This window comes from Mustela lutreola, chromosome 14, assembly GCF_030435805.1.
Source record: "Mustela lutreola isolate mMusLut2 chromosome 14, mMusLut2.pri, whole genome shotgun sequence".
Classification (NCBI taxonomy): domain Eukaryota; kingdom Metazoa; phylum Chordata; class Mammalia; order Carnivora; family Mustelidae; genus Mustela; species Mustela lutreola.
Window position 1 is genome coordinate 30,326,955 of NC_081303.1, and position 12,893 is coordinate 30,339,847.

The 12,893-nt window shown below is 45.8% G+C and overlaps 1 protein-coding gene across 5 annotated transcripts in view; it reads left to right on the plus strand.

The window, feature by feature from the left end:
* Positions 1-12,893, plus strand: part of NPHS2 (NPHS2 stomatin family member, podocin) — a 32,530-nt gene that overhangs the window by 578 nt on the left and 19,059 nt on the right. For 3 of the 5 annotated variants that reach the window (XM_059145849.1, XM_059145851.1, XM_059145853.1), the window contains exon 2: positions 10,536-11,177. In XM_059145849.1, coding sequence (XP_059001832.1) covers positions 10,913-11,177 — 265 coding nt within the window. In that variant the 5' untranslated portion in view covers positions 10,536-10,912. The remainder of the gene's footprint in view (positions 1-10,535; positions 11,178-12,893) is intronic. The other 2 variants (XM_059145850.1, XM_059145852.1) reach the window with 1 other exon arrangement.

The following is a 12,893-nucleotide window of genomic DNA, read 5'->3' on the forward strand; positions in this document are numbered from 1 at the left end:
CAGTTTTCTAAAGTCCTTGAAAACCAGAAAACAGTTTAAGAGGTACCAAATAGAGAGGCACAGTATAAAGACCTCAAAATGTACAGTCTAATTAAAGGAACACGACAAACCAAAACATAAATTTGAATTAAGAAAACATGTGCGCACACCTGTACTTTATTTTCCATCTAAAATTCCATGATGTGTAAAATCCAAAAAAGCTCTGGGAACAAAATGTTCCATCAGTGAGCCAGTTATATTGAGGAATCCCTGAAAGATCATAGAGAAGATGTATGGGTTTATAGCAGAATGGACAAGGCAACAAAAAGGAAAATGCTTAGACGTGAAAAATGAATCCAGACATTCCGACATCTGAATGGCAAATGTTATAAAAGCAAAAGAAAGAATGGAGGTGAGGTTTGGGAGTTTAAAAAGAAGGAAAATATCCCAGATGTGAAGGAAAACGCATTTTCAGATTAAAAAGGGCCCACTGAGTCCTTAGAATAACTTACAAAAAAGATTCCATCCTAGACAAAGCCTAGGAGAAAGGAAATCAAGAGATTTTATACAGAAAGAGGTTACCTATAAAGCAATGAAAATCAGATTGCCATTGGATTTCTCAATGGAAAGGTACCTTCAAAGCTGAAACTGGAATCCTTTACCCAGCCAAATCAGCATTATGTGCAGGAAAAGAAAAGACAATGTCAGACATAAGATTCAAAAAGTTTATCAACTCACTAAGTAACTTGGGAATGACTCCTGCAAAATGAATAATGAATTGAAAAAAGAGTATCCCAACAGCTAACTACCACATCCTGAGCACTGACTCAATGCTCTTCTCAAAGATTATCCAATTTTCCTCCCAGTTACTCTGAGACAGAATTATGATTCCCACTTCAAAGTGAAGAAACTGATACACAGACATGAATGAAAATGGAACAAAGAAAGATTGGCAATAAAAACATAAAACATAATAACTGAATCTAGAAAGGTATCGGTGCATAATGAGAAAAAGGAGAGCTTTAAAAAGATATTCTGGAGCTAAATCCCAGATCAATACCTGCACACCAAGGGTCAAGGGCTGTTGGAGTTACTTGGGCAAGGAGACCCCTTTGGAAGAGTAGTTGCAGTTGGAGTCATCACTTGCTTGGGTTTCCAATAATGCACTGTCTTCTGTGGTAGCTAACCTGGGAAGTGAAAGGGAATGACATGGGAATACGTTTGATGGTGCCACTCACCTCAATTCTCCCGGTATGTGGTAATGCTTTTGATGTATTATTTGGCCCTCAGCTTGGCATTTCCTACCAGAATAGCCCTTGCTCAATGAGTGAATGTGCCAGTGCAGGAATCCTGTCAGTTACTGGGATTCCCATTCCAGCTCTTCAATGGGCAAGTAGCGTATATAACCACAGGATGGACTCACAGTCCCACCAGCCCTATCCAAAAGGTAAACTTGGGCCAGAAGTCAATTCATTTATCACTGAACCCTTGTAAGCTCAGAATGTTAATAGCAAACCGTGACGTTTGGGGTCCCAGAAATGTTAGTTTAGAATTAATAAATTACAGTCACTGAAAAATATAGGTACTTCCTTTTCTTCAGAGTAGTTATCCTAAAAGGATCACAAGGCCTTTGGGGGAAAGCTGGGAGACAAAGGTTTGCAGGGCTTGGGAACAGCATTTCAGTACCATCCTTAAGAATATTTGGGCTGGGGCACTTGGGTGGTTCAGTGGGTTAAGCCTTTGCCTTCAGCTTAGGTCATGATCTCAGGGTTCTGAGATCGAGCCCCGTATCAGGCTCTCTGCTCAGCGGGGAGCCTGCTTCCCCCCCCCCCTCTCTCAGCCTGCCTCTCTGCCTACTTGTGATCTCTGTCTGTCAAATAAGTAAATAAAATCTTTCTTTTAAAAAAAGAAAGAATATTTGGGTTACATTCAACAGGCTCTGGGTCTGGGATTAATTTAGCTCTGGGAATAGAGTGATAAGCCCCATCTCTCACTCATGAGATACCTTTGTTCCCCAGACCTGGAGTTGTGTTTTGTTGCTTTGTTTGCTTTTGCTGTCACACAAACCAAAAAGACTTAGTGGGTTATCACTGAGTTCATTCCTTGGGATCCTGCCATTAATGGAGCACAACCAGAGAGTTCTGTGAGTTAGACCAACGTGTTTTCCACCCTGCTGTCTATGGTGATGATCAGAGTTAATTCTGCTAATTAGCTGCCTCCAGCTGGCCTCCTCCCAGCCAGGCCTGCATCTGGGAGTGTGTTTCAATTGCAGCTGCTCCTACAGCACTGCTGCCTTAGAAAACAGCCAGTAAAGAGTTTTTGTGTTTTGCTAAGCTTCTGCAGCTTTAATATGTGCCTCATGACAGGAATGAGAGGATCTGTAGATAAACAGAGAGGGAGTGGGTGAGTTGAAGCTCATTATAGAACCAATATAGCATTCCTGCCTCCCAAAGCTGGTTTTTTGTTTGTTTGTTTGTTTTTAACATTACTTCTGATTCGGGACCATTTGATGTCACGGTTCAATTCTAGTTCCCACAGCAATTACTCCAACCTTTGCCACCCCTCCTACACTTTTTACCTGCTCCTGCCTCACCACTAGAAAAGACTTTGCTCGGACTCCCAGGGAAAATGGAGGCTCTCATGTATGAACCTCCTCAACTTTCAACACCGGCATCTACACCAGCCCCGCTCACATCTTTGCTCCTGGTCTCAGCAGGTGAGGGCCCGTCCATCCCACTCCTGAGTCTATCCCCCCAACTCCTCTAGGACCATGACCTTTGGCTATGATTACCCAGTCTTGTATATTCAGTATCTCCTTACAGATCCCTTTCCTGTAATGTAAAATTATGCTCTAAACCTTTTTATCTTAAACAACACAGACACAGGGAATGGGAGACAGAAACACACTCTTTTGACCTGTAAACCTCTGTAACCATTTCTGCGTGGCTAAAACCTTGAATAAACTGTCCACACTCATCTTTTCCCACTTCTTCATCCACCATCACTAAGCAAAGAGCCTGACACTCTACACAGCTTTCTTAAGTTACTTTTACCAAAATCATCAATGACAAATCTTGTAATTCACAAATTTTAAGGACTTTTCAGTCTTTCCATTTCAGATGATCTCTGATGTTTATTCTTGGTGGTCCCTCTTTTGTGAAAATCTCTCCTCGTGGGTTTCTATGCTGCTGCACCAGGCTTTGCTCCCAGTTTTCTGCTTCATTTCCTATTTCTGGTATTAAATGCCCACATAACCCCAGGGTCTGTCCTTGGCCCTTTTCCTTTTTACTGTTCACCCTCTTCCTGAGTAACCTTTTTCACTCTCATGGTCTCAGCTTTGGCTGCTGCCTTCCAAAAAAGCATGTTATCTTTCAGCTCCTCCTATGTTCCAGGCACTATTCTAGAAGATGGGACTAAAACAGCAAAACAAAGTGCCCGTTCTCCTGAATCTTACCAAAGACAAACAAAAGCAGACAAATACGTAACATTAAGTAATGATCATCGCTCTTGAGAAAAATAAACCAGGGTAAGGGAGTGAAAAGGGGCTGCTGTATTTAGGAAACACTTTTGTTTAACCTCTAGGACAGTGGTTCTCGAGGTGTGATTCCAGAGCACCAGCAGCAGAACCTGAGAACTTATGAGCTGTGCCAATTCTCGGGCCCCAGCCCGGAGATCCTGCGGAATCAGAAAGGGTCGCGGAGCAGGGGTGGAGAGTCCAGCAATGTGTTAAAAAGACCTCCAGGTGATTCTGGAGACCAGGTGATTCTGATGCGTGCTTAAGCGAGAACCGCCACTGTAAAGCAGTCTCCCACCTCACGTACCATGGACACATGACAGATGTGAAGCCTAATACTGATTTTCCCGCCCCACCGGGGCAGCTTCAGGGCCGGGGGAAGAGCAGGTGCCGGGAGCCCACCACCCCAAAGTAGCCTCCACCCTGCCTTTTCTGAGGCAACCAAGCAGGGCCCCCAGGTATTAACGTAAGGGTCATTCAAACTCACTGCTAGGCTCGAGGAGCTGGGCGCAGAACGACCTACTGCTTCAGGGCCGCCTCCGCGGCTGCGGACGAAGGTCCCCCCCTACAGGGACGCAAAACAGTCTGTGCCGCAGGAAAGAAGGCCCGGGCAGGGGGCGTGGCTCCTGCTGGGCCCTGCCCCTTCGCCCCGCACTTCCGGCAGCTTCCACTCTAGTTGTGCTTTCCGCTCCTCAGAGGCTCCTCAGAGTTTCATTTTTGATAGATTCCATACGACAAAGTCTGACGAGGAATGTCAGAATTACATTTGTTGATTAAAGAAAAAATATATGATTTTTTAACTTGCATAAATTTTCAAGTGTTTGCAAAAATAGCTTTAAAAACTTTTTAAGCATTTCACAATTTATTTTGAATTATTGCATTGTCCACCTTAAATAGATATAATATTTGTCAATTACTCCTCAAGGTTGGAAAATAAAAACTTTAAATTGTGTGAACACAGGATGCCTGGGTGGCTCTGTTGGTCAAGCGGCAGATTCTTGGTTTTGGCTCAGGTCTTGAGTTCATGGATCATGGGATGAAGGCTACCACCTCAAACTCCGAGCTCAGCAGGGAGCCCGCCAAAAGATTCTCTCCCTCTGCTCCTCCCCCACACATGGGGAGCATAAGCTTGCTCCTTCCACACCCTCAAATAAATCTTTTTTAAAAAATTGCACATTTCTCACCAATGGTAACAAAGTTTTAAAAGCTAATTTAAAAGGTTTTTTTTTTTTTTTAAGATTTTATTTATTTGACAGAGATCACAAGAGAGGCAGGCAGAGAGAGAGGAAGGGAAGCAGGCCCCTGCTGAGCAGAGAGCCCAATGCGAGACTCTATCCCAGGACCCTGAGATCATGACCTAAGCCGAAGTCAGCGGCTTAACCCACTGAGCCACCCAGGCGCCCCTAAAAGTTTTGATTAGAAATTTTATGTGAGGGGCGCCTGGGTGGCTCAGTGGGTTAAGCCGCTGCCTTCGGCTCAGGTCATGATCCCAGGGTCCTGGGATTGAGTCCCTCATCGGGCGCTCTGCTTGGCAGGGAGCCTGCTTCCTCCTCTCTCTCTCTCTGCCTGCCTCTCTGCCTACTTGTGATCTCTCTCTGTCAAATAAATAAATAAAATCTTAAAAAAAAAAAAAAGAAATTTTATGTGACTATTTCAAACAATTTATATTTGTGGAAGCAAGCTCATGCTTCTTTTTTCTCATTTAATGTGTACTTGGGAGCAGGGTGCTCCTGGATGGCTCAGTCAGTTGGACATCTGCCTTCAGCTCAGGTCATGGTCCCAGAGTCCCAGGATTGAGCTCCATGTCCAACTCCCTGCTTGGTGGGGTGTCTGCTTCTCCCTCTGCCCCTCATCCTGCTCTTGGGCTCTCTCTCTCTCTTTCAAATAAATAAAAAATTTTAAATAATTAAATAAAGTGTACTTTAGGGCATCTGGGTGATTCAGTTGATTAGACAATGAACTCTTGGTTTCTACTCAGATCATGATCTCACCGTTTTGAGATCGAACCCTGCATCCAGCTCTGTGCTCTGAAGGGAGTCTGTTTGAGACTCTCTTTCCCTCTCCCTCTGCCCCTTCCCCTCCACTCTCTAAAAATCAATAAACCTTTTTAAAAAATAAAGTGCACTTGGGACACCTGGGTGGTTCAGTTGGTTGACCATCTGACTCCTGACTTTGGCTCAGGTTATGATCTCAGAGTCCTGAAATGGATCCCCTTGTGTCCCCTCAGTTGGACATCAGCCCCACTCACCCAATCACTTTGACCAGACAATATTAAGAGTCATCACATTTTCATCAAAACATAACTCATATCCCCCTCTCACCTGGATTATTGGGTCTCTTACCTCCATCCTCTGCCCATTTCAATTCACCTTCAATCTTGTCTACAAACTCACTTTTCAAAATTGCCAATCTGACCATATTACACTTTGCTTATAAAGCTTTGATAGCTTCTTTTGCTATAAGATAAAATCCAAATTTTCTCCTATGGTGTTAAAGGCTTTTCATTTCTTGGGCCGCCTATGTCTCTGGTCTCCTCCTTTGCCAATTCATCAACAACTGGACATATATGAAGTTCTACCTTCTGTACAGCCTTCTCCAGTGGAAAGTTCAGTTCTTGAAACCCACCTGAGGATCCACATGCCCATCTCCGGATATGGCTCAAACTGGGTCCCTTCTGATTCCACCCAAACAGAATTATTCCCTCCTCTGTATCCTCATGGTACCATATAGATCAGAAGTACTCTACCAGAAGCAATTTTGTCCCTATTGGATACTTGGCAATGTCTGGAGACATTTTTGGTCATTGAAACTGAGAGTTTCACTTAGTCATACCTGACTATACATTTGTATCTCCCTGTTACACTATAAATTCCTCAAGGGCAGATACCTTATCTTACCTTTACATCCTCAGAGGTGAGCAGGGCTAAATACACAGTAGATGCTCATTAAGTTTCTGTGAAGTGAATTAATGAGAGAAAAGTCAAGTCAGTCTTATCTCACCACTGTGGCTAACAAGCTGACAACAGCAGCTTCTTCCTCTAGGAGAAGAAGGTGAGAACACATATGTGCAAAATCAGTATAATAAAGGGAAGTGGGTCTGGCAGAGATACCTACAGTTTTGACCAACTACTTGGCCCATAAAGGTCAAAATAGCCACCTTTCTCACGCCTTCTATCTCCTCACCACCTCTCTCATTAACCCACATGGTTACCAAATTCTCTTTTGATTCTCTACCTAAGAAATAGCTCCCTGGCCATTGCCATCCCCAAAGCCCATGGCCAGCTCCCATGAGCACCACTCTTCTGTACCATCTTCCTTGGCCTCTCTGCCATCTACAAGTTGAGAAAGTCAAATTAAGTCCCTGTAGTTTCTTCCAGCTGTAAAATGATAAGATTTGCAATTTTATCTAGTGACAATGAATTCCAGATTTTCGGTCAAATAATTCATGTCAATACTCCTTCCATTTACCCATATGGATATAAAATTTCAAAACACTCAACAGAAATAATTATAATTTAGAAAGCATTGAAACCATCCATGGCCTTTTGTCTTGGAAACAAACTCAAAAGTCAACAACTGTAATTGGTCTTCCCTTCCCAGTAACCTCCTCACAGATGCCAGTCTCATAACAAATCCAAACAAGGAGGAAAGTATTAAGAGTACAAAAATGTGTACATATACTTTCAACAAAGGGCTGAGAATACTTTCAATTAAAAAGGAATCTAAAAAGAAAACAGCAACATCATTGTAAGTACAGCCAGCTAGGGACTCATTCTGCTACCTCAGCATTCCGCAACCCCTCCACCTTTCAGAAATGCTGGATTGACCTCTTTTCCATGGAATGTCACACTTTTTTTCAGATATCATCATTGCCATCCATAACCCCGACAGCCTTGTGTTATAAGCAGGTGCTTGCCTTACTGTTATGCGTGGATATAGAAAATGAAGTACAGATTCTGTAACTTATCCATGGTCCTACCGCAAAGGAGATTGAGAAGAAGCACCCAATATGCACTCTAATGCCAAGTTAGACTTTTTTCTCATCAGTTTTTCTCTTGCAAGAAATCCATCTATCTTATTGGCAGACACAGTTTAGTTTTGAGATTATCATCTGGCCAATTCTTAGAGTAAAAATTGAGGTGCAAGTTTATTTTAGGAATGTACAGCTACAACCCTGGATCAAATTAATTCACAAGTGAATCAAAGGCTGAGAAAAAATTAATAAATGCTACAATCAGTTTCATGCTTCTCTGAACAGGGAAATCTTTACAGGATGATAAACTATGTTTAATTGCAATAGCTCATTTGATGAGTAAGTAAGTAATCACAATACTTTTCCCTCTGCGGGCCAAACGCAGCTTCTGAATTTTTCTCAATGTCATGCTCTAGGCAGGAACTATTTTTTTTAATAAAATCAATATTAATTTTATTAATTATTAATAAAACCAATAATATTAATATTAATATGCAAGGATACCCTTCAGAATGTGAACAGTGGGGCGCCTGGGTGGCTCAGTGGGTTAAGCCGCTGCCTTCGGCTCAGGTCATGATCTCAGGGTCCTGGGATCGAGTCCCGCATCGGGCTCTCTGCTCAGCAGGGAGCCTGCTTCCTTCTCTCTCTCTCTGCCTGCCTCTCAATGTACTTGTAATTTCTCTCTGTCAAATAAATAAATAAAATCTTTAAAAAAAAAAAAAAAAGAATGTGAACAGTGGCTATCTTTGTGTGGCAAGGTGGTTTCTGTTTTCTTTTTCTGCTTCTTTGGGTTTTCTAGCCATGAATTCATTTCAGTTATGCAATAAGAAAAACAAAATTAAAGGAAAAGGACTATAAAGTGGAAACAGGAGAGAGAGGGGTCAGATGTGGAGCTAGAACCAAAACCAAAACAGAAACCAACAATGCCATGGGCAAGGCACTGCCGAGCAGACCGCTGTCCCTGCGTGCGTGGACTGTAAGCGTCTTTGCTTCTCACCCCAACTAGCTGTAACCCTGGGAAAGTCATCTCCCTCATGTGGCCTTGGCTTCCTATCTACCAAATGTGGGATTGCACTAGATCAGTGGTTCTCAACAGGGGGAGGTTTGTTTTGCCCTTTAGAGGAATAACAGGCAGTATCTGGAGACTTTTTCTGGTTGTCACAATGGGGGAGGGTGCTACCAGCACCTAGAGAGAGCGTAGAGCCCAGAGATGCTGCTCGACATCCTATGAGGCACAGGACAGATCCCTACCACAACGGGTTATCTGGCCCACACTGTGAGTGGTGCCAGCGTTGAGAAACCTGGCTTCCACCATGCTTGGTTCTGTGAGTTTGGGCCTGGCCTGTCCTGGAGCCTCCTAAAGAGGAGCCCTGCGTTCATGACTGCCCAGACTCTGGCTGTGGCCCACTCGACAGGAGAGAAGGAATGAACAACAGGGCCCAAGGCAGGGAACACTGGAGTCCTGCAGGGGAAGTCCTGCCATCAAAGGCAGACAGGCCCTCAGACAGGCTGTCTTCCTTCAAGGGCCGGGCCCTCCCTTGCTCACGTGGACAAACATGGCCCTCTTTTGGCGTGCATCCTCACAATGAACAATGGGCCGGTGGCTCAAAAAGCACACAAAATTTGAGCAAAGATTCCGTGACTGTGCAGTATTTCCCTGAAGACCATCTTACGATCTCTCAGGGTGGGGGATACTAAAGGAAATACAAGTTGTTAATAACTGAGTTTCCTTCAAAAACATAGCAGGACTTATAAATAGATATCTAACAAATGCTGATTTATTTCAGGCTAGACCCAACAAATATTTAAGAGGCCCCTTTGTGGGCCCCTGATTATTGGCGTACAGGCCGACACCACCATGGGGCAGGGAGAAGCAGGTCTTTCCAGTCGCCTGTGCTGGGACAACTGGGGAAGGAAGGAAAATGCATTTCTACACACATCAATTCCAAGTGGATAACAGACTTAAAGGTCTGTTAATAGGCAGGAACTATTAATTGAGACAGGAGCTCGAAGGAAACATTTGCCTCCCTTACATCATGCACACAATAATCAGGTTTGGAGAGTAAAAACAAATCTATTTAAATTATTCTATTACCAATCTTATAATTATTCTATCCCCAGTGGCCTAACTTGGAATAGATGGAAGAAAGAAGTGCAATGGTTTTTTCAGAGTCACATAAGTTACTTCGGTCCTCTTTCTTTAATAAGGTTTTTGAGAGGAACACCTGTGTGAACTCAGTAAATCTTGAAAAATACAAATAAATGAACCTTATTTCTGCCATCCTGATCTGAGCTTGGAATAGACTCATAAATCTTGAATTTGAAGGGTTACCCATTCGGTGAGAGACAAGTGGTTAACAGAGGGTAAAGGGTAAATAAATGTATTTCATGTTTCAAGCTCCTCAGAAGCAAGTGGGGCAGCTCCCCCAGTTCGCTGCTGGATGGAGAGTGGCCAACGAACCTTGACAAAGTCCAAGTCAGGCCTTCATCAAGCAGACAGGCAAACAAGGAATAGCCAAGAGCAAAAGCATCCCCTTCCTAAAAACAAAAGTTAAAGCAGATCCCTTCCCTTCTACAATTCTTCAAGAAGCATGACATCAGCAACAGGCTTAAACATTAGTAAGCACAATCGTAAGCTAATAAAAATAAATATAAATGCAAGTAAAAGAGTGTGTGCATGTGAAAGAGAGGAAAGGGGCCTAGAAGAGTTTTCCCACCCCCCCCCCCAACAACCTTTGAAATGTAAATGCTGTCGCCCTACCGACAGCGCTGGTAAAGCAAAGAGTAGGGCCAGGATATAAAGCAGGGGGTGGGAGGTTGGGGGAACCAGGTGGTGGGTATTAGAGAGGGCACGGATTGTATGGAGCACTGGGTGTGGTGCAAAAATAATGAATACTGTTATGCTGAAAAAAAAATTTTTTTTAATAAATAAATAAAAAGAAAAAAAAAGTGAGGCGGAGGGGAAAGGCGCCCTCGGCAAGCCTCCGGGAGGGCGAGGGGGGCGCTTGGGGAGAAGTTTCTAACGTTTCCTTAAAGACCTAATTCGGCGACCTATTCTCTCCGCTCCAGCTGCCTGGCGCTGCACGAGGACCACATCCCCTAGTCCCTCCAGTGTCCACGAACTCCGCGCGGAGCCCCCAGCCCCTTCGGCGGTTTGCGGGCCTCGGGGGTGGCTCAGACCATTGAACCTGCTGCACGGCTCAGATCGCCGTCTGTAGAAACCCGCGTTCAAACACCACGAAGCGGCACACCGCCTTCACGCAAACGCGTCGCGGGAGATCCCCGGAGACCGGGGGACTAGTAGGACCCGCGGTCCTGCCTCCCCGCGAGCAGAGCCCCCGCCCCGTCCCGCGCCCCGCCCCGCGCCCCGCCCGTGGTCATTACCTTCCCCGGTAGTGCCTGAGGGTCACTCCGCCCCGACAGCGCTCCCGGGCTGGCTCCCAGCGATGGAGAGGAGGGCTCGGAGCTCCTCCAGAGAGGCCTACGGAAGAAGCGGCAGGTCCCCACACAAGAACAAGAGGGCGAGGGCCGAGAGGGGCGGTGGAAGCCGTGGGCGCCGGGACGCCGGGCTCGAGCAGCCGGGGAGCCGGGGGGAATCCCCCGCGCCCGCAGCCACCGTGGTGGACGTGGATGAGGTCCGGGGCTCCGGTGAGGAGGGCACCGAGGTGGTGGCGCTGCTGGAGAGCGAGCGGCCCGAGGAAGGTATAGCAGGTCCGAGATGCGGGAAATGGGGTGGCCTTTCCGCATGGTACCCAAGGGACAGCAGGTCGAGGGGAACGAGTCACGGCGCTGGGAGCCACCAAGGCCAGAGCAGCCTGCTGGACCTGCTCAGATTCCCAGAAAATGAAAGGCCTGAGTTAGGACCCGCCATCCTCCTTCCCAGTGATGGGGACCCAAATACATCAGAAGAAATACAGATGACATCAACAAAATACTGTTGGTCTCAGAGGCTAGCCTTGGATGACAGGTGGGAGGGAGAGTAGTCCAGGTTGGGGACCAACGAGCACTTCTGGCAAAGGAATCTTGCAGGGGTTGTTGTGGCCAAGGAAGAGTGTATGGGCACCTAATCTAAGTGCAGACATTCAAGAACTGGTGGTTCTGGGCGAATAAGCAGCTTATTCCCGCCCCCCCCCCTCGCCCCCGGCATCCCCATCCCTCCGTCTTACCTAAAAGTACTTTAACCTTTCTTCGGGATGATCATTTGGCAGCGGAGCCAAGTGGAGAAGAGCTAGACCTGAATTTAAACCTCAGCTAGCTAGCCATGGGATCAGAGGTGCGGCCTTCACCAGCTATGCCAGGGGGATAACAACTGTACCTACCTGGGAGGGCAGGTGTGAGGATAAAAGGAGATGTGGCACTCAAAGCACCTTGCACAGAGCTGGGAGCAAAGAACAGACCCAATTTGAACAGAATCCTTGCAAGTTAAAATAGAGGAAGGTTAGACCAAAGGAAGGACTCAAGGGGAAAAGATGTCTTTTTGGCTTCTGTGGGTGGAGCAACTCTTAGATACAAATTTATCTGTTCCCAATCCTTTTTAGAGTAAATGGAAGAAAAAAATGCCTTACACCTTTAGTGTAGAATGGCAGAGGTCTAACGGAAAGTCGGTAAGGAAGCGAGTGTTATTTTGCTTTCTGCGGGCTATGAAATTTTAACATCATTTCCTAGTTAACAGCAATGCAGTATATGTGGGAGCATTGAAAGGTATGATTTGACAAAGATTCGTGCAGTTGGTGCAGTTTATATGGATCATCTTAATGCTGTTTGGCCCAACTGATGCCTTTTCATCCGTCAGAGACTTAGGGTCTTTAAAGGTTTGTTAGGTTCAATGCTGCAGTATTGCTGAGGTGAGCTGTCTTGTAGGTATCGTGCTTCAGACCACATCGGTTGGGGTAAGCAAGGAACGGAGCCACCCTTTAATATCTGCCAGGCACACACTCGGTGTTTTACTGAGTATTATTATTGTTTCCACATGGCTGATAGGGAAACTTGCAGGGAAATTAAGTGCCTTGCCAAAGACCTACAGCTGGAAGCGGGGGAGGAAGGGAGTTCCAGAGCCCGCCCCTCCTTGCATGGTGCTGCCCCTGCTTCCTCCTCAGAGTCCTAGCACCGCTACCAGCTGTGTGGCCTCAGGCAAAGAATTTGCGGACCTTCCTCAGTCTCTCCAGCTATAAAGTGACTGGAGCCCAAGACCCTAAGCAATAGACGTGAAGTCCCATTGAGGATGAGGTGGCCTTGCTGAGCCCTTGTCTGGGAAGTTTCTGTGGCTTCCAAGGGTCCTGGGAGGTAGAGGAGCAACAGCCCCTCCTCCTGCTCATCTAGCACCATGCTCCCTCAGCCAGGCTCCTTAAGACTTAAGACTTGGGAGAAATGGGGGCACCTGGGTGGCTCAGTGTGTGAAGCCTCTGCCTTAGCTCGGGGTCATGATCC